This window comes from Lissotriton helveticus, chromosome 9 (genome assembly GCF_964261635.1).
Source record: "Lissotriton helveticus chromosome 9, aLisHel1.1, whole genome shotgun sequence".
Classification (NCBI taxonomy): Eukaryota; Metazoa; Chordata; class Amphibia; order Caudata; family Salamandridae; genus Lissotriton; species Lissotriton helveticus.
In genome coordinates, this window is record NC_136070.1 from 336,337,405 (window position 1) to 336,364,205 (window position 26,801).

The 26,801-nt window shown below is 44.5% G+C and overlaps 1 protein-coding gene across 3 annotated transcripts in view; it reads left to right on the forward strand.

Annotated features, from left to right (window-relative positions):
* TTC7B (tetratricopeptide repeat domain 7B) overlaps positions 1–26,801 on the forward strand; it is a 1,395,621-nt gene that overhangs the window by 1,051,194 nt on the left and 317,626 nt on the right. For 2 of the 3 annotated variants that reach the window (XM_078660054.1, XM_078660055.1), the window contains one exon: positions 2,116–2,256. In XM_078660054.1, the coding sequence (XP_078516180.1) occupies positions 2,116–2,256 (141 nt within the window). Of the gene's footprint in view, positions 1–1,717; positions 1,728–2,115; positions 2,257–26,801 lie in introns of all 3 variants that reach the window. The other variant, XM_078660056.1, reaches the window with a different exon arrangement.

Consider the following 26,801-nt stretch of genomic DNA (forward strand, 5'->3'; position numbering starts at 1 on the left):
TAGATTAATTGCATGCAAAGATATTCTACCTGGACATTCAAAAAGAACACTTTCTTGATTCCAGTTTTTACCTGAAAGCCAGTAGAAATGCCACTTCTAAGAGCTCACTGATGTTTCCACGCTCCTAGCGATCCTTTCTGTGGGATCATATGGGGCATGGGGTGAACTTCAGCGACATTAAGTTTAGTTTTGGGTGAAAGGTTTTCCTCCAAATATAGGAAGTGACTTATTGCTTTGTTTTGCTGTGCACTAAACGTGTACCTTTAAAAATTGATCAACACCATAGGTTTGTGGAATGCAAATTGAAGTGACTTTTATTGTTCTTCAAAATTTCCGTACCCACGATGCACTTGGAAGGCTAGCACTAATCACATTACAATGTTACCAGCTAATAAAAGCACAAAACCTGTACTGAGCAACTACCAGCAAAGAAAGATATATGAGGTGATTAAGGTTGCTTATCCTACAAAGTGCAAGCAGTCATGGAAAATCGCTAAAATATGATTGTTTTGAAGAGCCCGTCATCTCCCTTGTGAAGATGGGTGTATTAGGGTTATCTAAGATCCGTATACCTTCCTGAACAGCAGAAATATAGAAAAGGCTCTAATTTTCTTTCCTGTGTGCCTGCCCCACATTTAAGTCTCAAATACAGATTGTGGCAAGCTCAAACCTGCAGGTACGCCACTTCTTGAACTTGGATCACTTTTGACTTGACTTGTTTTTCGGACCTATGACAGTGACGTACGCAGATTTTTATATGGAGATGTTTACATTTGGTAGTTAATTTGCTATGTACTGATTGTCAGTGTTTTGTTGCCTTTCAAAGAAACCATGAAGAAAAGATGTGTTCTATGTAGGATATATATCCTATGCAATGACCAGATGGACAATGATTCAAGGCAGACCCAGTGCAAGTCACTTCTGTGTGTATCCCATATATTTACTTTTTAGAAATTATGGTGAAGTTTGGTTTCCTTGGTTGCAGAATTCAACAGTGAGAGAATCTACAGCAGTTTCACTTTGGAGGTTGAAATGCAAATGCATGCCGTAGAGCACTCATACCATATCTGTAGTTCTGGCCTCCCTGAATCTAAAACGTACATAAACCTGCTTATGAATGCTGTTTTTGTTTTATAAAGAAGTAGCATTGGAGTGTAGTTTTTTATGGCATTCTCAATAAATGGGAAATGTGTTACTGTTTTCTGGTAAATGTGAGTAAAAGTGTATTTCAAACCGGTTGTTTTTTTTTGCCAAACTACATCATTGTAATCAATGATTTTGTAAACAAATATACATTCCTCATACAAAATACAATTAACTAATGTGCAAATCAATGTTTAATAATGAAAAGAGAGCCTTCACAAAATCAGTCTTTAACAAAATAAAACCTTTCTTAAAAAATAAGACTTGCTAAAAAGCAATAATTTCACACACCAACAAAATGATCTTTTTTAGAAAGAAAAGCAAATATATTTTGAGCCTTTTGCTACAACTATTGAAAATTGTTTCTTAGTGGATCTTGCACTATCCTGAGAAGGTACCAGTTGCTAGAGTCCTGAGGATATCATAGTTAAAAAATGTAACCGTAAAATTATAACTGCTACAAGGGATTTTCTTGACTTCTAAATCTTATGGTATGTAGTAAATCAATGCAAGAAAAAAATGGAGATGCTGAATCTGTGAATCTCAGAGGGATATCTGATGTGTAACGTTCCAGCCTCCTCTCTGTCGCCTACTTAAATGCTCTAGCCTTTATATAGCCCTTCATCTATGTTGGAATTCAGCTCAATTAGGAAAAGTCCAATGGTGCAGTTTTGGTCTGGGATATTTTTGGGAAAGTCTTTTCTACCTCAGCACATTGCTTTTTCCATAGCCTTCTGGTGGTAGGCGCTACTTTTTTTTCTTTTACGTATTGCCATTCCTTAGAGATTCATTGTTGAAGTTGTTAGGTATGGCCCTCCCCTCCCTTTTATGAAGGAAGCAAAACTCACGCTGAACAATCTTGTGTTTTTTGGGGGGTAGACTTTGGTACAGATGGAAAAGTCACCTGCTGTGGCCTTCGATTGATATTTCTGTTGCTGATGGTATTTCCACCCTTCTTTCTTGTTTCTGTAGGGTCTATTCATGCCACATCGATAGCTGCCTCTCGAGTAGAACAAGCACTCTCTGAGGTGGCCTCATCATTACAGAGCACCACTCCAAAGCAGGGTCCTCAGCACCCATGGATGACCCTGGCACAAATCTGGCTACACGCAGGTAGAGTGAATGGATCTTGGATAATGTTCCACTTCCAGATGTAGCACCATTCATACAATGAAGTAATGTGATCTGTCTTTATTGCCAGTAGTATGGAGTGGAACATTTGGTGCTTAATGTCCCAGTTACTTACTGGTAATCTTTATTACAGAGCGCGCTAGCCCCCTCGTCACAGTTCTGTTGCTGTGTTAGTCTTGTGTGAGGACTCGCCCAGTATGTAAGAGCTGTGACGTGGATGACAGCTGAAGTGAAAATATTTGTGGGAAGCTTTACAGCGTCACAGACCTATTACATTTCCAAATTATATTTACAGTAGATGCTTTAAATGACATTTATACGAGTTATCAAAGAGTTGGTATGACATAATCAGAACTGAAAGAATCATGCAATTGAGGTTTTTGTTTACAGTGGTCATTGCAGCTTAGTAAACTTATATAAGTTGTCAGAATATTGATTAGGTATATTATTATGGAAATATAATCCGCCACTTGCACTGACACCATGTACTCTATTACATGACATGACACAAAATAAAGTCCTAGCATGAAGTCCTGAGTGTTTGGAGATAATGACATTAAAAAATAGTGGGCAAGGACGAGTCACATTGGAAAAACAAAGGGAAAGTGGAGAAATGAGAGAAAGGGGCCTCTAACCTGGCAACAGTAGCATCAAAGTAGGAGGGGAAGCAGAGGCTAGTCCTCCAAATGATGACATAGTGCCTTGGGATGCAACAACCTACTACAGACCTAAGTGATTTTTCAGGTTTTTTAAGGACTTTTCCCAAGTACACTTGGCTGGTGCAGGACTTGTTGCTGCCATAAGCCAAGTAACATGTCCCAGTCCCTTCCACAGGCCATCTTTACTCCTTGTAGGGATAGCTTAGCGCCCCCTGCTGTTGGCACCCCTGGTGGCTACCGAGCCTTAGCCTTATCCTAATACTTGCCCTAGTTATAAAAAGGGCAGTGTTGACTGCTCGCATTGCTTAGGAGTGGGGCAGGGGGAAAGGAAAACATAATTACAATTATTAAAATTTCACTTACCTGCCTCTCCGCCGGCCACTGCCTTGCTCCTCTCTTCATATCCTCGACTCTGGCTGCACACTCTCCCAGATACCAATTCAGGTGTTTCTATCATGCTGGGAATACTATTTCCAAAAACAAAAGCAAAACAACGGTTGATGGACAGAATGCATAACAATGTCATACATTCACCCCAGTACAGAGATCTGGGCCTAGATCCATCGTTTTTTTGCACTCCACACCACCCCAGTTCAGACATGGCCATATGCAAATCAGCCTTGACCCTGTGCCTCATGGGAACAGTCCAGTCCAGCCCGAACTGCCAAGCCATGTCTTTCCTGGACCGGAATCAAGCATCCTAGGGCCGATTTCTGGCTATCAGCCGTCTTCAGCCAGGATAGCTTGACTCCAGTGGTGTGGAGAGCATGGGACTCACGTCTGAGCATACCCATCCCACTCGGGGTGCCAAATGCAAAACAACAGTTGATGGACAGAATGCATGAGGTAAGCGCTGGGATTTGTCTGAGCAGCCTGGTTTGCCATTCAGACAATGCCTGGAAGCCTGTGGTGTTTCTCGGCTGCGCAACACAGCTGGGTTGGAAAAACCTAAGTGCCCATGTCTGTTTGGCCAGTCAAACTGACACACACGTAAAAGTGCCCACCACTCCTACCCCTGCCATGCCCCTCGCATAGGGTTACCTGGCCCCATCCCGCTGAAAACTAACGTTGTCAGCTGTCGGGCAGAAATAAAATGTTTTTGTATCATTTAATTTTTCGTTTTTTAGCAGGTAGCAGTGCTCCACTGCCATTGTGGAGGAGCCACCCGTGAAAAAGAGGAATGCTGACGTGATCTCAGGTAGTTTACAAAACTTAGAAGGGTTCAGTGATGTAGCTCTGATGGGGAGATGAGGTCTGGGGCGCGTCTCTGATTGGTCAAAGTTTAGACCTACATAAAGATGTTGATGGGTATTAAAGTTTCCTTTCGTTTTTTAATGGTCTCTAGTATACTTCTGAAGATCTGCTTATCTAAGTACCGTGAGACTCCCACTATTATGTTGGAAAAGATTCAAGCATGTGAATCTATGAAAGATATCAATACTGGAGAACCACAGTGTACAGGTAAGTAACTTGTTTTATCTGAAAGAAACACGTAGTGATAGATTCCTTACCTTAGAATTACCCCCAGGCGTCAGACTGGATCCGGAAATTTTTTCGTCAGCAGTACCCCTGCGCGTCGGTAGCGTCGTCGTTCGGCTCCGCGTGCGTCGTTGGCGCCATGACGTTAGCGCAGTGACTAATGTTTCTTACTGATATATCGTTACCGAAGGTAAGTAACTTGTGCTTCTCTGTCCCCCCTCTGACATATATAAACTTAAGTGGGTTGAGCCCCACTAGGTCTCAGTCCTAAAAACGGACATTGAAACAGGTCCCTATCTGGCCCTATGTTCACATCTTTAACTTTACAGGCAAAAACTCTGGTCGACTTTTGAACATTGATTGTAAAAACCGTTCAGGTAATCCATGTTGGTTGTCGGCGAGATAATTCCTCTGAATATTTCAGATGTTTTACTTAATCTAAGGGTGTTTGCTTTTTCCAGGATGTTTGTTGTTCTATGTATTCTGTTCCATGAAGCATATTACTCTTGTATAGGGCATACTGTGAAACGAGTTGCCTCTGGGTGAAGTCAGGTTGTGGGTAGGTGTTTTTAACGGGCCACGATTGAGAGTTCTGCAGATAAGTTTAAAGGCGAAGTGAGATTCTCACAGATTCTGTCAGTGGGTCAATAAAGTGTATGATTAAAAGCTCATTCAATGCTTGGCCTCTGTACAGAGCAGTGGTCACAAGTGCCACTTGAATTTGTAATACTTTGAAAAATGTGTGAAGAAGGTACACAGATGTCGAAATATTGACAATGAAATTAAAACAAAATGCAGTGCTTGCAGGTGAGTGTGAAGTAAAGGAGCTGCCAGGAGGCACATGCAGGAGAGAGTGTAAAAGGGGTGCCGAAGACGAAAGAGATGGCATGTGATCTAGGTAGAGCATTACTGAAAGAAGTTGCAGGAAAAAGGGTGTTATTTTATCGCAAATAAACTGCTGAGGAGGGTGGTATGATTAAACCAGACCTTGTTAATGTTTTATTCATAGGCTTGTATTTTTAGAATTCAGACATTTTTACTACAACTCTTTTCACAACAAAAGAATTGTTATTCCTCGTGTATCTGTTACTGCTAACAAGCATTGGCAAATCCATCAGGCCTGACTTAGTTTTGGGTCGAAATCCGTTCTTGTGTGATATGTCTGAATCCAATACCAGAGAGCTCACTGAGGTGCACAAAAATACTGAAGAGGTGGCATGTTATGGGAGGCATGGGATTTTAGTGTACATGTTTTAAGCCACTCCCTTTATTACATAGGACACACCTCTTGGAACGAATTCATAGCTACACTTCTTAGCCCGCGGCCCTTTAAGAGACTCCCTTGCTCCACCCCCACCCTCATCTGTGATTCTTCTCTGAACGGGCGTAGTGAAAACGTTGCCAACACCGAGAAGTGAAGGGGAAAAAATGAAATCAGCGGTGCACTTGTTTATGCTTCATACTGGGAGGAAATACCTCCTGCTCCCCAGGTATTTGCTGTTCTGCAGGCGGCTCCCCTGGCGATGTCACTGCTTTAAATAGACAGCGAGACCTTTGTTTTTGTTGCATAAGAATATTTTTTGGAGCCCACAGAGAAGCAGATGTCAGGTGAATAAACGGAACAGTCAGATAGACGACGCTGTTCGCACGTAGCCAGATTACTTAATTGCAATTTAGGGTTTGCTAAGGGACTTGATGTTCACATTTAAATATATTCTGTGACCGGCAGGCATGAGTTCCAATATCAGCAAGGCTAACTCAGCGCTCCAACCTTCTGAGCTTGGTAAATTGAAAAGTTATGTAATATTAGTGTAACATTTGTTCTTGTTAGCATACATTAATTCAGGTGCGCGGTATTAAGCGCTATATACAAATCAAAGTAGAATTAACCTTCATTACTCTGAGTAAAAATTTTCCTCATCCCAGTACTATGTAAATGATGTGAAGTCTCTCTTTGGGCATGGGAACCCCTTTTCTTTTTTTAAAAAAATGTTTTAATTTCAGTCATGCTCATCGGTAAAAATTTACATCAGGACATGTTGAACATCTTAATACATACATGACGTGGTGGAAAATGACAATATTTCAAAGCAAAACCTCATTCACAACTGTAGGGGCGTTATTGCGGCCCATTAATTAGATCAGATCTGTTACCCACCCTCACCCCCTATTCAAAATCAAGATCCCTCTATCTGCTTAACCGTCCCTATCAATACCACCTGTACGTTTTCCCGACTCCCCATTATTTCTCCCAGTTTTTGAGAAACCAACATTTCCACCCTCAAGCACCAATCAAGATATATCTTCCAGTCGATTAATCTGGATGGATATGCAGTAACCCATGCTCTTGCTGTGTTTAGCTTGGCTACCTCTGCTGCCAGCAATAACCAGATCTTCTGATATTTAGGCCAATATTCCTCCCCCAATATCAGTAGTAAGAGCCATTTCGCATCCAAGGGGATCTCGAAGGCCAGCACACGAGACTTAACTTCAGTGACCCCTCGCCAGTAGGCCTGTATGTCTGGGCACTCCCAAAGAATGTGAAAAAACGTACCCTCCCTACTACATCCCTGTAGACACTTCAATGAGGGCGACCTCCCAATTTTTCTAATCTGGTCCTTGAATAATAGGAGCGGGGTAGAATTTGAAGCTGGACCAGGAAAAATCTGGCTCGTATTGCAATCTCATGTGGGCTTTGAATGGCCTTCTGCCAGTCATCATCTTCTAAGTCACAGTGGTCCTCCACCCAGGCCTCCCACAACGCAACAAACGGATTAGGTGAATTATTGACCAATCTCCGATATATAATGGAGATTGCCTTATCGGGGATATGTTCGGTTACGATATGGTCCTCCAGAGGAGAAGCCTTCGGTAAATGCTCCCCCTCTGGTTGTTTTAGGGCATGCCCCAACTTGAGGTATCTGTACCTTTCTGTTTCTTGCAGCTCAAATACCTGGCTTAGGATTGCAAGTGTTATATAGGCCTGTTGACACCAAATATCTCCCATGTGTTCTATACCTTACAGCTCCCGGTTTGACAAGACCCACAGTGCACCCACATCGTGGAGCAAGTCACTGTGGATGTATGACGGTACGACGCGTACCGTCACAACGCGTGCTTTAGCAACGCATCCCTTACAACGCAAGTCGTTACCACGACTTGCGTTGGGGGCGCGGATTGAGAATAGTATCATTTACTATTCTAACACCAGTCCCCGTGGACACTAGGGAAGGTGTTGGAATAGTAAATATTCTATTCTTAATCCTCTAGCGCCCTCCAGCGCAAGTCGTGGTTACAACTTGCGTTGTAATGGACGCGTTGTTAAAGCCTTGCGGAGTAAAATCCACGTGGTAAAGGATGTTTCCCAGTCACTGTACAATAATTATGTCTTATTTGTAAGTCTTCTGTTCCAACTCTGGAATCTCACGGCCTCCCACGGTACCCTAACTACCGTCTGTGTGTGATGTGATGCCCTTTCTCTCCTTTCTCTCTATTCATCAGGTAGAGGAGTGCCTCGTGACCTCTGCATCTCATTGCTTGTCTATCCACTCTATAAGGTGGTTCCTGTCCAATCATTTACTATGAGCAGGTGAATCGCCCAGTAATATTTGGTAATATCTGGATTTGCCAGTCCATCCTCATAAACCCCTCTCTGTAGCATAGTGAGTGCTATACACGGTGTTCCTCCTTGCCACAATGTATGGACTTCATTTTCCATTTTTCTGAAAAACTCCTGTGGAACTCTATATGGCGTATTTTGGAGTACATAAATTAACCGTGGGAGTGTAATTATTTTGTATAATGCCGTTTACCCATTAGGGAGAGCGGAAGCGTGCTCCAGTGTTTGGCATCCCCTCTCAATCTCTCCAGCTGCGGCAGGAGATTTTCATTAAAAAATGAAGCGGGGTCTCTAGTTAAATGGATCTCTGGGTATTAAAAACTCCTCACCGCCAGAGGCACCATACAGGATCAGAGGAGGCTCACACTGTCTCCCGCTAGCGGGAAGACTAATGACTTTGACTCCGAGTAGCTGCCAAAGAAGTCAAAGAAATGTAGCACCTTGTATATGGAGAGATTTGGGTTGGTCAGATACAGTATAATGTAATCGGCATAAAACTATATACGCTTCTCCCAGTCTCCATCGCACCTCACTCCCTGCAGCAGCGGGTCTTCCCGGAACCAGGCGGCAAGTGGTTCAAGGGCCAGGGCAAAGATCATGTGAGAGAGGGGACAATCCTGCTTAGTACCCTTCTGCAGGGAGAATACTCAGGAAATTGGTCCATTGACTTGCACCCTCGCCAATGGCTGTTGATGAAGGTGTCGGACTCCGCCACAGAACTTTGGTCCAAAGCCAATTCTCAGGGACCCCTCTTCTTAACCCTAAAAATTGTTTCCATGAACAAAAGTACAATGTTTTATAAAAGTTCGAAATTCATATATATTTTCTTTTAAGAAACCACTTGAATAGTTTGCCCCCTTTTTTTAGCTATAAAAGTTCAGTGTATTAGGATCTCAGCTTGTCACATAGTAAACGAAAGCAGTGGCTGGAATATATTTAAAGGCCCGTTATTAGAGCGCGGGTGGCGCTCTACCTATTATGATTATCACAGAAATTATTATTATCGCAACCATATTCGAATGACTGTTGAAAAGTGTGCAGAATGATTTGACCAGATGTCTGTAGCTGCAGAGTTACAAGTGCTCAGAGGTCTACCTTTCAGATAATGAGTAAAGTGATAGTGTTGAAACAAACAGTGTCAATAAAATAATTCCACATTACACCTTTAATAATCCTTCATTTGTAACTCAGCATCCCTGCTTGGTGGAGATGTAAGGCATCATTCGTAGTTGGTTACCTCGTTCATTCCTTTTGGTTTAAAGGAGTCTAACTGACCAAACCAAAATGTGTTAATTTAAAGTAATCTTCAGATTCTTTCAATGTCACTCAGGTACACATAGATGTGATAGAACACTTTGAGCCATAGTCGTGGGCAGTTGTGGCCTCTCTCCGAGATCGTTCACTGTGAAGTGCCAGGCCTTTGGTAACTTAACTTTGTGGGTGTGACTTTCACACTTATCTCACTTAACATGGTCCATGAAGCATGTACACCTGTACATCAAGATTTTATTTTTTTTAAATCTGAATAAGGGTAGAATACATTTTCTTTTAAAATGATTAAGCTGTTCACTGCACTTGCCATAGATCAAAATACATTGAGCCTGTAAAACCATTTATTCTGATGGATCCTTCTAACCGCATACTCTGCACGATTAGAGCTGTGTTGCTCAGCAGTGACTTCATTCCACCCCAGAAGTGACAATGACCTAGTTAAACAACAGTTCCTTTCTTCCCATGCCTTCATACGTGGATCCGGAGCTATGAGGGAGATTATTTTACCCAATACTATGATTATGAAAATTTATATGTGAAGGGGCAGTGGGTTAGACATGGAGTTGTGTCCCCCTCCACCTATGTACCGCCAATGGAAGATTGTGCATCCTTAGCTGTGGTAATGAAAAGTGTAGCAAAGCTGGTGGATTTACAACTGCCAACTATGGAAGTCAGAGCCATTGTGTTACACAAGGTTTGCAATCGGGACAAACCTCCATTTAATAGAGCCCCGACTGACATTCTTATGGGCACCTGGTAAATAGGCAGGTTGCCGGAGGCCAACGCCAGGCAGCCCTGATTTTTTGGATGTAACACCTACAGCTAAAAGTTTTATGGTGAGCCCCAATTCATTTTCAGCAACGACTCTTGACAGTTTCAAAATGTATTGAGGCAGTGGGGAAGTTAATGTTTTCCTTGTCCAGTCTAGCACTGTGATCAGTTAGTACCAGCAGCTTGTTGAGGTCATATACCCATGCTTTATGAAACATAGTTGATAAGATCTTACGTAAGTTCCTGAGGAATTTCAAGCCAATTTAGTGATGGTCAGAACTTTGCAAAGTACATCATCCGCTCTAGATTGGACAATATTGTTTGCTTGCACAGAGCAGTTGGCACTAACATAGTGCTTTGGTGGTATGCTTTGATGTGATTCATTGGCCTCTCTCCGGATGTGAATACTCTTTTATGGACATGCCATTGGATGGGTCTCGCCTGTTTGTCAAGAGAGAAGAGTCAGCATTGTAACGTTTTAAACAATGCAAGCCTGGCTTGTTCTATGCGAGACAGTATCCTTAACAAATGGATGAAACAAAATATGGAATAGCAATACTGTAGTTATGTTGGAGAGATGGAGATCAGAGGACTCTGGTCTCTGATGGAGACCCGTCTTCACATCAACCTGTTGGAGTTGTGTGCCATATTTCTGGCGGTGAAACCATTCCTACTTCCATCTAACGGAGGCTGATCAGGTTCTCATGGACAACATCACACTATGTGATACTGAAACCAGCAAGGCTGGCAGGGGTCCTTTATCCTCTATTGTTAGCCTGTATATTTCAAAAAGAGATAACATGCACACTTATTGCTGAATTTTCTTGTGATGAAAGATTTCAAATAAACATTCCAATATATTCTTTGTTATTGCTGCTCTATAGTCTATCGTTTCTTCCTTTTTTAAAGTTTTTTACACTATCAATCCCTATCACACGTTTATTTTCAAATTGCAAAAACATTGTTCAATATTTTTAGCAAAAATGTAAAATATGTATTCTTTATATATCTAGCATTCAAATTATTATACCCAATGAATTTCGCAGCATTTAATCTTCTTCAGGGCCAACTCTCTGTGAACAAAAACTACAATCAACCGTAATAGAAAAACATCTTAAATCTTTTCGTAACAATTAATTTTAAAATGCCATGCTGGGATGTCTAATAATTTTCACCAACACCACGATAATGAGTAACATTATTATCCATCTCAGCTCTTAATTCAGAAAGCATCATGGGAACTTTACCACCACCTCCATCATCACTGGGGTAAAGCTTACTCTGCCATAACCAAAATGTGAACTATCTCTTCTGACATAAATACTTGTAAACATCATACAATTTCAAGTCCAGTTTCAAAACACCACTAGGCTCCTATGCCTACATAAGCCCTGAAGGGACTTATGTACATAGACACAGAGCAGTTGTCATTCACAGACAGTTACCTACTTGCCTGTGTTGTTCTTACCTTTGGCAACCAGCTGACCACTTTGATGAAACTTGCCCTTTCTACAACCTTTACCGAGTAACTGCCACAAGCCTCTACTAACACCCATTCTTCAAACAAACCTTGATTTATTGCTAGTGATGAATCCCCTTTTAGGCCAATGTAATTGAACTCTGTTTTACCGATCAACACTGCCAGTGCTGGGTTTACATTCAGGTTGATGTAATCAAACTCTGTTCCACTGATATCCTAATCAGCTGTAGTGCCTTATTTCAATCAAGTTACATTGCTCATGGATATTAGCAACTCACTGCTAACAATTTATTGTGCATCCTCTCCTACATTGATGACATACAACTCATACTCTCCCTCTTAGATAATACCCCCAACACACTGAACAAGTTAATCACCTGCCTGCCTAAAGTTACAACTGGATGAAGTCCAACCTGGTGGCCGGCCGACCAACCTTGGTTCCTCTCCTACCCCAGCACTCACTGCAGGAACCTCGGAATGATCATTGCAAGCAAACTGGATCATCACACGTGAAAATGCTGAGGAAAATCTAAAAATGGCTACCTAGAAGCCCAGGGAAGACCGTCAAACATAACCTTATCACATGCAACCTGGACTGCAGCAACACTCTCTGTGCTGGAAGCAGCAAAGAACTTACCAGAAGATTACAGACCATCCAGAATTTAGCAGCCAGACTCCTCTTGTAGGTCCTGCATCATACCACCCCTCTGGGAGCTCCACTGGTTCCCAGTACATAAACGCAGGAATTCAGAGTCCTCACTCAAACTTTCAAAGCACTATACGACACAGGTCCTGCCTACCTGAACAATCGCATCTCCTTCCACAAACCCTCCAGACACTTTTGCTCTGTTGGACTTGCTCATACCCACATATATATATTTTTTCGGGAGTTTTATATAGCATGAACTAAAGGTATCAGAGTGCTTTACATGAGCACTAGTTTGGTTACACAGGGACGCATTTGTTTATTGTTGACCCCATATTCCAATTTCAGCACCTGAAGACGCGACCCTTATTGCCTTCTCTGATGCAGAGTCAGTGCTGGTTTTACTTCCACTGATGTTGCACCCAAATCCACTTGAGGCACAGCTTCCCCCACTTGAATTATAACATTCTTGACAAAACTCCTTGCGTTTCCTTTTTGGGACTGATTCGTATAATGACTGTGACCCTGGGTGTTGAGTTCGCTCAGCCCTACTACAATGACAGCAGGTATGAGAACTTACAGGAGGTTAGTGGTCTATATACCTCCCTGGAGACAGGTCTGTTTTTCTCCCGCTGGACCAGCCACAGAGGAATCTGCTTCTTATGCCATGGTGATGCATAGGGGTAGTAGATTAACAAAGAGAGAGTGAGGGATCAATTCACAAAGGTGAACGGAGTCCTGGCAGGACGTTAGTGTGTCCTGACCACCCACCTTCCTTTTGGTCCTGACGAAAACCCGGTACTTCCACCTAACGGGTTGAAACATGTAGACCCTACACATAGTGATACACTTGGTCATAATATACCTTTCTGTATCCACACACTTGATTTTAATATTGTCCAGTAGCTTGCAAATAAAATTCTTTTTCACACAAGTATACAGGACAATTTTAAACACTTTTTTGTTCACTTCTCACACAAATACCAGCTCCACTATAATTCAGGTGTCGCAGCACACCCTGATGGCACTCGGCTATCAGGGTGGACCCGGATGATGAAGCATGTCACCAACCAGGTTGGTGAGTGAGGGGTTTTTAAAAAAAAGAAGAACTCTCTTCCTTTTGTAGTCATCCCACTCAGATTGTTTTTTCCAAGCAGTCTCTGATGATGCATAGGGGCAGCCAGCTCCTCGCCTTGGAGATTAAAACTAATGTTCTGTCAGAAATCCTCAAACTGGGCAAAGTTCTTCTGAGCAACTTCTTCCCTTTTATGAAGCAGTGATGGATACCTTATTGGGGTCTTGGGCCAAACTCTGCTCTTAGCCCCCCAAGTCAGTAAAAAAATTGCTAGGTGCCTTCTCCTTGCTCGTGACGACCAGGCTTTTCTTTGCAACACCCCTCACCAGAAAGCCTATTGGTGCAAGCCTCCAGCAGCCACTCTAATCCCAATACATTTCTCACCACTCCACCTGATATGGAACCCAGGTGAGTGGAAACATTCAGCAAACATGCCTTTTCTTCTACCAGCTTGGCTCTCCGATCTGTTAATGCCGGCTGTTTTGGTGGCACTAGTCCTCCCTGGTGTGTTTGAAGACCTTCACCTGGTACTATCTCAGTTGATTCAAGATGGTGACGCTGCCAAGTTCACAATTCGTCGTGGCTTGTTTGTTGTGGCTTGAACATCACCGATTCCATCGGCTGGGCTATAGGCACAAGCGTTGTCAATCTGATAGATTCATCTAGCCGCAGATTCCCTAACTTTTTAATTCTCCCCAGGTTTCAGACTGGGTCCAGACTTTTTCCAGCAGTACCTCTGCATGCCGGGAGACAGATCCGTACGACTACGTGATGACGTTGACTCCAATTGTGACGTCCGTGGCGTCATATAAGTCCCCTCCGGCGTGCAGATGTTAGTTTCTTCTGTGAAAATGTCAGTGCCACAATGCGGAGCAACTATAGAAACTGGCTGGGGAAACAGTGTACCAAAAAAGATCAATGTATCAGTGAAATAATAACTAGAAAACAGAAATGAATGGTATGATAATACCAGGTCAAGGTCTATAAGTTCAGACTAAATGGTTCATTGAATCACACAGCTACATAAAACAATGATCACTGGTGTATAAAACCGGTGCTTAAGAAAGGGTATAACCCTTAGTCAAGTCAAGTCAAATAATTTATATAGCACGCTACATACCCAGAGGGTCTCAAGGCGCTTGAGGAAGGGTGGGGAATTACTTGTCGAAAATCCAAGTTTTAAGTTGCTTTCTGAATGCTAGGTGGTTTTGAGTGAGGCGAAGGTGAGTGGGAAGTGAGTTCCAGGTTTTAGCTGCCAGGTAGGAGAAGGATCTTCCTCCCATGGTGGTTTTGTTGATGCGAGGTACAGTAGCAAGGGCTTGGTCGGAGGAGCGTAGCTGGCGGGAGGGGGTGTAGAAGGAAAGTCGTGTGTTGAGGCATTCGGGTCCGAGTTCGTAGAGAGCTTTGTGTGCGTGGGTTAGGAGGCGGAATGTTATTCTCTTATTGACGGGGAGCCAGTGGAGGTTTTTCAGGTGACTAGAGATGTGGTCTTTACGCGGGATGTCTAGTATGAGTCTGGCTGATGCGTTCTGGATGCGTTGGAGTTTTTTCTGAAGTTTTGCGGTGGTACCGGCGTATAGGGTGTTGCCGTAGTCCAGGCGGCTTGTGACCAGCGCGTGGGTGACCGTTTTTCTAGTTTCGGTGGGGATCCAGCGAAATGTTTTTTTGAGCATGCGAAGAATGTTGAAGCAGGATGATGAGACTGCGTTGACTTGTCTGTTCATCGAGAGTGTGGAGTCCAGGATGACGCCCAGGTTCCGTGCGTGGTTTGTTGGGATGGGTGCTTTTCCAAGGGCCTCTGGCCACCAAGAGTCGTCCCAGGCGGAGGGGGAGGTACCTAAGATAAGGACTTCTGTTTTGTCAGAGTTCAGCTTCAGACGGCTTTGCTTCATCCATTCGGCTACTTCTTTCATCCCTTCATGTAGGTTGGTTTTCGCGGTATTCGGGTCTTTGGTGAGTGAGAGGATAAGTTGAGTGTCATCAGCGTAGGAGATGATGTTGAGGTTGTGTTGGCGTGCGATGGTTGCGAGGGGGCTCATGTATACGTTGAAGAGGGTGGGGCTGAGTGAGGATCCTTGTGGCACGCCGCAGATGACTTTAGTGGCCTCTGACTTAAATGGTGGAAGGCGGACTCTCTGAGTTCTTCCGGTAAGGAACGAGGTGATCCATTCCAGTGCTTTACCTTGTATTCCTATGTTTCTGAGGCGTTGTAGGAGGGTGTTATGACAGACTGTGTCGAAGGCTGCGGAGAGGTCAAGGAGGATGAGGGCGACTGTGTCTCCATTGTCCAGTAGAGTTCGAATGTCGTCTGTTGCTGCGATGAGTGCGGTTTCAGTGCTGTGTTTGGCTCGGAAGCCGGACTGTGAGGAGTCGAGGGAATTGTTTGTTTCGAGGAAGGCGGCGAGCTGGTTGTTGACAGCTTTCTCAATGACTTTGGCCGGGAATGGTAGGAGCGATATGGGGCGGTAGTTTTTGAGTTCGGTGGGGTCAGCTGAGGGTTTTTTCAGAAGGGCGCTGAGTTCGGCGTGTTTCCAGCTTTCCGGGAAGGTGGCGGAGTTGAGGGATCAGTTGATGACGTCTCGGAGGTGTGGTGCTATGATGGAGTCTGCTTTGTTGAAGATATGGTGAGGGCATGGGTCTGTGGGGGATCCTGAGTGAATGGAATTCATCAGGCGGATGGTGTCCTCAGTGGAGATAGGGTTCCAGTCGTTGAGGATGTTCAAGGGGGGTGAGGGTATGGCAGAAGGTTGGGGGGGTTGGTCTCCGGGTTGGTTGTCGAAGCTGTTGTGGATGTCTGCGATTTTGTTGTGGAAGAACGAAGCTAGGGAGTCACAAAGGGTTTGAGAGGGAGTGATGTCGTTGGAGTTGGCAGAGGGGTTGGTAAACTCTTTGACGATGTTGAATAATTCCTTGCTGTTGTGGGCGTTGTTGTCTAGTCGTTCTTTAAGTGCTGCTTTCTTGGCAGTCCGGATCAGTTGGTGGTGTGTGCGGGTGGCGTTTTTGAAGGCGTCCATGGTGCTGGTGTTTGGGTCTCTTTTCCAGGCCTTCTCGAGGGAGCGACAGAGTTTCTTGGATTTCTTAAGATCATCGTTGAACCAGGAAGCGTTTTTGTAGTCTCTCTTAATTTGACGTTTTTTCAAAGGTGCTAGGTTGTCGGCGCTGTTGGTTATCCATTGGGTGAGGTTAGTGGCTGCTTGGTTGGGGTTCGAAGAGAGGGCAGGGGGGTTTTGAATAAGCGATGAGGAGATCTGGTCGATGGTGATTTTGTTCCATTTTCTTCGCAGAGTAGGTTGAGGATGGTTGTGGGATGTGGTCTTTTTGTAGACAAAGTGAACGCAGCTGTGGTCCGTCCAATGGAGAGCTGTGGTGTGACTGAAGGATATATGTTTGCTTGAGGTGAAGATGGGGTCGAGTGTGTGACCTGCGTAGTGAGTGGGGGTGTTAACAAGTTGTTTGAGTCCAAGGTTGGCGAGATTGTCCAGAAGGGTGGTGGCGTTGCTGTCGTTGATCTTTTCCAGGTGAAAGTTGAGGTCTCCCAGTAGAATGTAGTCCTCGGAGGGGAGGGCGTGTGGTGTGATGAAGTCAGTGATATCATCACTGAATTGTGCACGGGGTCCTGGTGGCCTGTAGAGGAGGGTGCCTCTGAGTGTGGTATTGGGGTCGGTGTGGATCTGGAAGTGGAGGTGTTCGGCGCTAGCGAGGTTGACGTCTGAGCTGGTTGAGATTCGGATGGAATTCTTATGGACAATGGCGATGCCTCCTCCTGTTTGCATGGTGCGGTCCTTACGGATGATCTTGTAGCCTTCCGGGATGGCAATGGTGATGTCTGGGGCTGAGGAGGCGTTCATCCATGTTTCTGTTAGGAAGGCGACGTCCGGAGAGATGGTGTCTAGTAGATTCCAAAGTTCGATGGCGTGTCTGTGGACTGAGCGGGTGTTGAGCAGGATGCATTTAAGGTGGTTGGTGTCAGATCTCTGTTTGGTGTTCGTGGATGTGGAGTTGGTCTTGGTGCTGTCGTACTTGCAGGAGTTGCATGTGAAGGGTCCATGGGTGTGTCCGGGGGCGGCTTGGGCGCAGTTAGGGAGGCGGCTGGGATTTAGGGCTAAGAGGGTGGAGGCATTGTATATAATGCGGGGGGGATGGGTGGAGCAGGGGCCAGGGGGACTGGCGCTAGGCGCGGGCCAGGCGCGGACGGGCGTAGACGGGCTTACCTTTGGCGCACCTTCGGCGCGACTGGGGCGCGAAACGCTGCGCGTGAATGCTGCGCGCTGATGCATTTGTCATATATGGATAGTGGAGGGGGCGGAGCATGGGAGGGGCAGCAGGGAGGCGGGAGCGAGGTTCAGGGAGGGTCAGGGACGGTCAGCAAATCAACAAAATGGCAGTCTGGTAAACAAACGTTGCGAGCGTCTCAACCAACAAAAGCCACACTGAAAATGGAGCGCTATGCAGGGCAAGACTATCTCAGGCCAGCAGAGGAAAGCGCTATATCAGGTGAAGCCAGAAAGCGCTGTGCAGGGCTAATCACTAATCACCACACTCGAAATGTTATTCTATTAGGCAGCAAGGCACATCAGTGTCACAAAGCGCGGCGCAGCTTTAAATTCCAAAATAAAATGAAATGCGAGGCAGAATTCAGCAGCAATAGGTACGATACCAGCCAGGAGAGGAGAGGAGGAGGGGGAGCGACCGTTTCTGGTGTTAGCAGGGCGGTCACAGTTCACTACGAGGATGTGGGCAGCCTGTAACTCTGTGGGTGGGAGGGGCAGCAGGGAGGCGGGAGCGAGGTTCAGGGAGGGTCAGGGACGGTCAGCAAATCAACAAAATGGCAGTCTGGTAAACAAACGTTGCGAGCGTCTCAACCAACAAAAGCCACACTGAAAATGGAGCGCTATGCAGGGCAAGACTATCTCAGACTATCTTACACTACAGGTCGTTCACAGAGGTGGGAGGATGGGTATGGTGTTAAGGAATCTGCGGCTACACTATGTCTCTACCAGATAATGCGTTACCTAGGGTAAGTAATTTGTTTATCTTATAGAGACATTTAGCCGCAGATCGCGTAACTTTTTAATTGAATACCATAGCTATACGCACCTGGAGGAGGGTCTGCAAACTAATCATACAAAGGTTCTCAAAGAGAACCAGCCAGTCGAGATTAACAATAGACCAGATGTACATAGGAATCAGATGAAAAAGAGCATGAGCTCCTTATAAAAACGGTGTCAAGGACAATAAGCCATGAAAATAAAACAACCTTACAGGCACAGAGAAAATGCATGCCCCAAGGGCAGCTGAATAACAGCCTACAGTAGGAGAGTAGTACATGACTTCTAAAGGGTGAAATGAGCCTATGGCCTAGAAGGGTCAAAGGCAATAACGAATACCCTGTAAATTACAGTTACTTACACCAGTAAGCAAGTATTCGAAAGAACCTGTCTTCAGAAGTCCAGAAAAAAGGTGTACCAGGACTCATCCACATTAGAGCTTAGATGAATAAATGCATTCATCGTAAAGTTAGAAAGACCAACTCAGGAACCAAAACTGATTCAAAAAGAAGTCTATCATTGAAGAAAAAGTCATTAGATAAAAGGACCAATACAAGGGTCCCACAACGCATAGAATCTGTAGAGACGGCACGATGGCAATTATCCAGATATGAATCTGCCATAAATAATGAACAAACCATGTCCAAATCTATACAGCTCATACTCTATGTATATACATTTCTGGATCCAGCCTGACGCCTGGGGAGAATTCAGAATTTGAGGAATCTGGGGCTAGACTATGTCTCTACCAGATAATGCCTTACCGAAGGTAAGTAACTTGTTCTTCGCTGCCATGTGTAGGTGCGATTGCCATTCGCTGCCATGTGTGGCTGTGAGTGACTGGGTTCTCCGGTGATGTTCAGCCCTCAGTGATGGACATGCACTTTGATGGAAACTGCTCGTTCAGGGAAAAAGCTGATTCCGCTTTCAAGCGCTTTAAGGAGAGCAGAGTAACCCTCCACTCTCTTGGCCTTTCCACCCTGGAGAAGTTCCACAGTTCCTTTATCAGCAATTGCAATGGTGTCCCTTACCCCAACTCATCCATTCCCCACAGGAAACCCAGCAGTTTTGTGGTAGAAGCTGTAGTACCCACTGCCATCCTGGCCATTTTCAGTGAGTCACCCAGCCTACCGCTCCCGTGGTCCCACCTGACAAACCTCTTTAGTGTACTCTTGCAGGGACACAGCCACCTGATGGGTGACAGAATCCACTGATTCTTACCTGGCTGGCAAGCGATCTCATCAGGTGGGCCCTACAGATAGTTTTCTTCTCCGCCTCACCTTCCACCGCCCCCACAATGACTGACTGAGGACCTTCTCCCCATTTTGCAGCAGAAAGTGCAAGTTCTTTTGTACAAAGGGTCCATCGAGTATGTGCCGGTGCCAGAAATAGGACGGATTTTTATTCCCACTACTTTCTGGTGCCCAAGAAAGACAGAGGTCTGGGGCCTATTCTAGATCTGCACACTCTCAATGCTTACCTCCAGAGTAGAGAAATTCAAAATACTCACCCTAGCTCAGGTTTAGTGTGCCTCGACCCGGGAGACTGGATGGTAGCGTTGGTCCTTCAGGATACCTATTTCTATATTCCCTTCCCGCTGGCTGATCAGTGCTACCTGCAGTTCATGGTGGGAGTGGAACATTTCCACTTTGCTGTGCTTTCCTTTAGACTTACCAGACCCCTCAGGTGTTAATAAAACTGATGGCGGTGGTGGCAGCACACCTCAGGAGGTATGGGGTACCAGCCCTACCCTACCTTGGTGATTGGTTGTTAAAGGCGGGCTCACCCCAGGCAGTCTTCAACCACCTCCAGGCTACGGCAAACCTCCTGTCATCTTTGGGGTTCACTATCAATGTTCAAATGTCACACCTGATTCCTTCTCAGACTCTCCCCTTCTTTTGAGCCATTCTGGACACAGCACCATACCTTTCTGCTGATACCACTCCTGCCCTGAGTTCAAAAGAAAAGGTTAACAGACCAGGCCCAAGTTAACCTAGTTGGTCTGGATTGGGGTCAGAGAATATGTATCCCGAACAGGACTGGGTTCTGCTCTGAGCCATTGCAATTGCCACCTTCATGTTTGGAGATGAGAAGTGACAGCTAAACACCTTCAACCATCCTCTGTAGGTGGTTGATGTCATCTTGGCAGCCAGGCATCGTGCAATTAAAACTGTAGAAGACTGCCATTGGGACAGATTTGTGGCTTGCTGCTGGACACGCCAGATTGACCCCCTCCAGGCCAAGTTAACTGATGTTCTGGTATTCTGTCTCTTGCCCGGCAAGGCATTGCTTTGGGCCAAGTTAAGGGTTCTCTTTCAGACTTCTTACAGTGGCCAGATCAGCCCTCGTTTTAAGTTACCGTTTGTGATGCGATTTATTTAAAGGACTGCAACACGTTTCTCCCTTCTACTTTTGTCATGCCCAATTTGACCTCCATCTTGTCCAGACTTATCTGGTGTGCACTCAGTTCGAGCCACCTTACTATTTAGACTGTGTTCCTCGTCGCCATCAACTTGGCAATTCACCATACACTTCCTCTTTCAGAGACAAACAGGCTCTGCCGCCTGTGGCTTCTTTTCTTCTGAAAGTTGTGACACATTTCCACATCTATCAAACCATCACTCTGTCAGCGATCTATGCTCCAACTCACCACTTTAAGGAGGAGAGGCTCCATCACTTGGACAGTAAGAGAGCACTGAGGTTCCTCATAGATTATACCAAAGCTCATGGGGTGGTAGCAGCTCTTTGTGGGGTTCTCTGGAGAGAAAAAAGGCAATGCAGTGCAGAAGAGAATCAGTTCCTATTAGATCATGATCTGCATTAACATCTGCTATGCACTGGCTAAAAAGCAGTCTACGGAAGGATTGCTTGCTCATTCTACCTGGGCCAAAGCAGCTACCACTGCACCAGCATGTGGTGACCCTGTCCTATACATTTGCCAGGCTGCTGTGTTGGCATCCGTCCGCACGTTCACAAAGCACTATTGACTAGTTCCAAAGGGGGAATTTTACCTGCTTGGTCCTGCAGGACTTTCTATTTTAAGTCCATTCACAGATCCACCTCCGAATATGTGTTGCTTTGGTATCTATTCAAAAGTTGAGGAATCTGCAGCTAGTCTCTATTGAAAGAACAATTTACTAACCTTCAGTAACGCTTTTTCTGATAGAGACTCCAACTAGCCGCAGATTCCGCACCAACATTCTCATCCTCCCTGTTCTGTGATTGGACTATATGCATTATTAAGATCCCAAGTCTAGGAATCTGCACAGCAATTTGCTTTTTGGCTTCTGCATATGGGGGTGCAGACAGTCTGAAAAGCAACTGACGTAAGTATTGTTTTGTATTGCATTGGGATTTGTAAAGCGCAGGAATAACCCCCGAAGGGGTGACACCTATATAGGCCCTGCCCATCATTTTTGGAGCAGAACAGCGTCCAGGCAGAAGCACATGGCGCCACCTTCCAGTCTGTAGAGGTTCTGCAGAAATGTTTCTGGATCTAGCCTGATGCCTGAGGAATATTCAGAAAGTGAGAAATGTGCGGCTGGATAATCTCTACCAGAAAGAGTGTTAGCGAAGGTAATTAACTTGTTAGATTCTTTTTTTTTATGTATACTCCTCAGAAATTCCTTTAAACACGTCAACATGATTGGTCTTCTTGGCAGTTTCTATACATTCTTGTGTTATTTAGGAAGCATATACAGAACTGGAACTCATGTTGAAGTCTTTAGAGAAGGCTGAAGAGCCTGATCGTGAACCACCTGACGGGATCTATGAACACCAGCGCATACTAACTAGGCTTCAGTGCCTAGTAGATCACAAATGGACGACACACCCCAGCGTAGCACAGGTAAACTTCAGCAATAGGGAGAACCCTGGTTGGATCATTTTTCCACTGGCAATGTCTAAACTTTTGAGAGCTGGAAGGGCATGATTTTGCGCCTCCATGCTTGAGAGATTGAGCGATGGCTGCTTTCTATCGTCTTCCCAAGGTTGTGGATGTCATCCTTGTTGCACGGTTACCCTCTGCAAAGTCTGTCTATGCTGCAATAAGTTTGTAGCCTCATTTGTAACCCTCAATACTGACCTGTTCTTGGCCAAGCTGTTAGATGACTTATGTTTTATCCTAGACCGAGAAACGACTTGCAGTGGGCACCGCTAAATGTTATTTGTCACCCCTTTCAGACTTTTCACTTTTACAGGACTTGTTCTTGTTCAAATCACTAGCTTTGATGAGATTTCTAAAAGGTTTGACTCATGTATTCCCCCCTCAATACCCTTTATGATGCCACAGTGGGCTCTTAATTTGGTCCTCGCTTTCCTCATGTGTTCGCCATTCAAACCCATATACAGCTGTCTACTATGTCCCCTGACTCTGAAGACCGTGTTTCTTGTTGAGGTGACTTCGGATCAACTCCAAGCTCTCTCAGTGCAGTCACCCTACACCACCTTTTTCCCAGACAAAGATGTTCCGAAGGATAAAGGTAGTCTTTTTGCCTAAAATTGTCACTGCTTTTTACACTGGGCAATCCTCACTCTTCCAACATCCCCCATCACCCCTCAGAAGAGCAGGAGGGACTCCACTGGCTGGACCCTAAAGAAGCTTTAAGCATTCACATTGATCACACCATGGACTGTTGGAGAGGCAATCAACTGTTTGTTGCGTTCTCTGGGGCAAAGAAAGACAAGTCAGTTCAGAAAAGGACTTTATCAAGGTAGATAGTTCTGTGTACCACATTCTACTATACATTGGCCAAGACTCAGCCTCCGAAGGGGTTGAGGACCCATTTCACCATGGTTAAGGCTGTCTCCACTGTGCTGACATGCAGAGTGCCTATCCTTGACATCTGTCAGACTGTGACGTGGGTGTCAGTACACATATTCACAAAGCACAACTGCCTTGACAGTCCGGTCTGAAGTCAAGGGCATTTCACCTGTTCGGTCCTGCAGGACTTTCTGCTATTACACATTCCAAAGACCCACCCCCTTAGAAGGTACTACCTTGTTATTGTTTCTAAAGATGAGGAATTTGCGGTTAGAAGTATCCATCAGAAAACTAGTTACTTACTTTCGGTAGTGCTCTCACTAGTGGATCCTCTAGCTAATCACAGTTTCTTAGCACCCTCCCAGTCTCTGTTGAATGGTTTCATTTTCCCATCTAAAAAGGTCCCAAATTAGTGATCTGCACACTGGAACTTTTGATTATTGTGCTTCAAGTGTGAGGGCACTGACAGAGTTTATAAAGAAAATGATGTTGACTCGCTGAGGTGCTTTTATGTAGCTCCATTGTCACTTCTAGGGTGAAGTCATCCTAGAGCTGCATGGAGCTTCGTACCAGCACGTTGGAGCAATTATGTTAAAATCTTCCAGATTCAGTTTGTCACTTTGCCAGAACCTAAAGGTGAGGAATCTGCGGTTAGACATTGGTAGATTCTTAAATAACATCACATGGTCTTTGACGAAAGACAGTAAGCTCTAATCACATTTAATAGTTCTGCCATTTGTTGTGGTAAATGGCTGGCACAGTAATGGAGAGCTAGTTTTACTTGGAGCCGGTAAGCTTAAACTGGTCTCAATTCTTCTTATAGGCTTGTTTTGAGGAGGCTTTCTAAGATGATTCATCTGTAAAAGGTGTGTTGCTGCAACCAGTGCCAATATTTATATAAAGTGCGTGTGGCTGTGATTTGTCCTTTTAGAAACATTTAAATGATGTCCTGGTAGTGTGCACAGACTGTCTGCAGTTTGCCATTTTGCCAGAAACCACAGTTTTACTGGTATATCTAGTCTGTATTTAGTAAACTGTTTGACTGTACTGGTTTGATTACTGTTGTAGTGCACGTTGGCTCTGATTTAGAGTTTCTTAGGAAGCCCTGCACATGTAATGACTTTGCCCCACAACCACAAGGCGAGCAACTGACTTATTTAATTGTAAAATAAGAGGTTATGTGCTGCTTCTTCTGCTAGGCAATCTGCCTGTACTGCCAAGTAGGCTTGCGATGCAGAAAGAGGTGGGCCACCAGATCTTTAGGGATTGTCACTATCTCCAACCCCACACGTGCGGTTTTGAGGTGGTGAGTCTCAGAGGTTTCTCCGTCCCAGGGAGGAGGCTTTCCCCCTCAAAGTTTATGGGAGCAGAATGTCTCTTTCCACCAGACACCTCAGTCTCATGTAAACCGGGAGACAAGCTCCATTGCTGGTTTAGAATTGGTGGGAGGGGCTCACCACCGCACTTAATGGTGTGGCCCCGCCCCATCTCTGCATGAGGTGGAAGTGGCAGACATTACAGAATGAGGTTTGTGCCTCCTCCTGCCAAAATCAAAATAGATCACTGTATGTAATTATTTCAAACTCCTTAGAAACTAGCATTGCCAGAGCCAACTGATCTGAACATGCATACTGGTGCAATGTTTTTGTGTGTTTTTTTTGTTTACAGATTTTTTTTATCGCAGGCATATGCCATACAAATAACTACTGCATAAGTGTTGCCACCAAATGTTTGCAACACAAAATATTATTTACAAAAATAATGGCTCTTTTACCTGTGATGTTTTAAAAAAAAAGCCTTACTTTTGTGCCAATAATTTATCATTACTTTTTGTGAAGGCAACAAGAAGTTATCAGTTGATGAAGCACTCAAATTGCAAGCAGCTACAATTTCACGTAAACACTTTATAATAGCGAAACTAAAAAGGAGACAGGAAATCAATCAGGGTTCTTAGATAGCGCGACTAATCACACATAAGGGTCTCAAGGCACGGGGGTATCTGCAGTTCAGTCGAAGAGTCAGGTCTTGAGGTCTCTCCTGAATTGAGGCAGTGACTATGATTACCGGAGGTGCAGAGGTAGGGCGTTCTAGGTCTTCGCAGCGAGGCAGGAGAAGGATCTTCCTCCAGCCAATGTTTTTCGGATCCGTGGGATAGTGGCCTGGGCCATATGGGCGGAGCGGAGGTGTCTGGTCGGTGTGTAGAAGAGAGGCAGTGGTTGAGCTGTTGTAGAGCTTTGTAAGCATGTGTGAGGTGCTTGAAGGTGATTCTTTTGTTCACCGGAACCCAGTGGAGGTCTCTCAAGTGACTGGTGATGTGGTTTTGGTGGGGGATGTCCAGGATAAGTCTGGCAGAGGCGTTCCGGATACACAGCTGTTTCTTTTGGAGTTTTTGGGTTGTGCCAGCGTAGAGTGCATTGCCGTAATCAAGTTTGCTACTGGCTAGCTCCTGGGTGACTGTTCTCCTGATCTCGGTAGGGGTCCATTTGAAGATCTCTTTCAATTGAGCATCTGCGGAGCAAGCTAAATAAATAGTCATTTTAAATTGAATACACAAAAAATAAAATTAATAGAAAAGCATACTTGAGCTTTAGCGCTGAAAAGAAGGGACCAAATTTTAATCGGGTGTGAACAATGTTCTCACGGTTTGTGTAGTCACTTAACGGGAAGGGAGCCAGTGGGTATAAAGCTTTTTATATATATATATATATATATATATATATATATATATATATTGCTTTATCTGCACACTGTTGCTACTTCTAAGCACTGTAAAAGACAGGTGTAACTCTAAACCAAGTTATGGGACTACATTTTGTGATCCCAAAATGATGGAATGCTGAATCAATTTTACACGGAATCAGTCATTAATTGCAGCACACCACACTTGTGAGTGCTGAGCGTAAAAGTCCTGGTGGCATAGGGGCAAATACTAAATTACAGTAGGTAATCCGAGGAGCCGTCCTGTTGTGTACTTGTAATGTTGAGATGACATGAGAATGTATATTATTGAGGTATACTTAAGTGTTTCAAGAATTTTTTTGCATAACGTGCAATTTCAGTACATTTCGTTACAATTCACTTGGTGTACCTCTCAGAATACACTTATAATTTTCGTTGAATAAAGACTGCTAAGGAAACCTTTACTGGGTCCATATTCACACTGCTGCTCCGCTCCTGATCCTACAATTCCCCTGATGCTGCTTGCCCCCACTTCTTCTCCCTCTGCAGCTGTGCGACTGGCCTAACTGCTAGCAAGCTTCTTGCCAAAATTGGAGCAACGGGCTCAAACACTGTCATGGTTTTCCTAAAAAAAAAAATCACAGCCGGAGGCTAATCTTAATGTCAGCCTGCTTCTAGTTGCAACAAATATGTTTGGTGTAAATGTATCTTGAACTCGGCTGACATAGTTATGTGGCATTAAGGGTGCTTAAGTAGCAGACACTAAGCTGCACAATATGTGATGATTTCCCATGGTGAAAGTGTATTGGTTCTTAAATATACGCTGTGTTGTCATTTGTCCATTCTGATCTGAAAATATTTTTGCCAGGTTGCATAAGTTACATCATGACACCACACAAAAAGGCAAAACCTCCTGAATGTCTAATGGAAGTTGTGCAAAAAATTTAAGCCAGCAATCTGTTACTTTTAAGATACTGCTGATCGTTTTCAGTGCTGTAAGCAGAACAAAGTGGCACCTAAGACCGTCAAACATCACC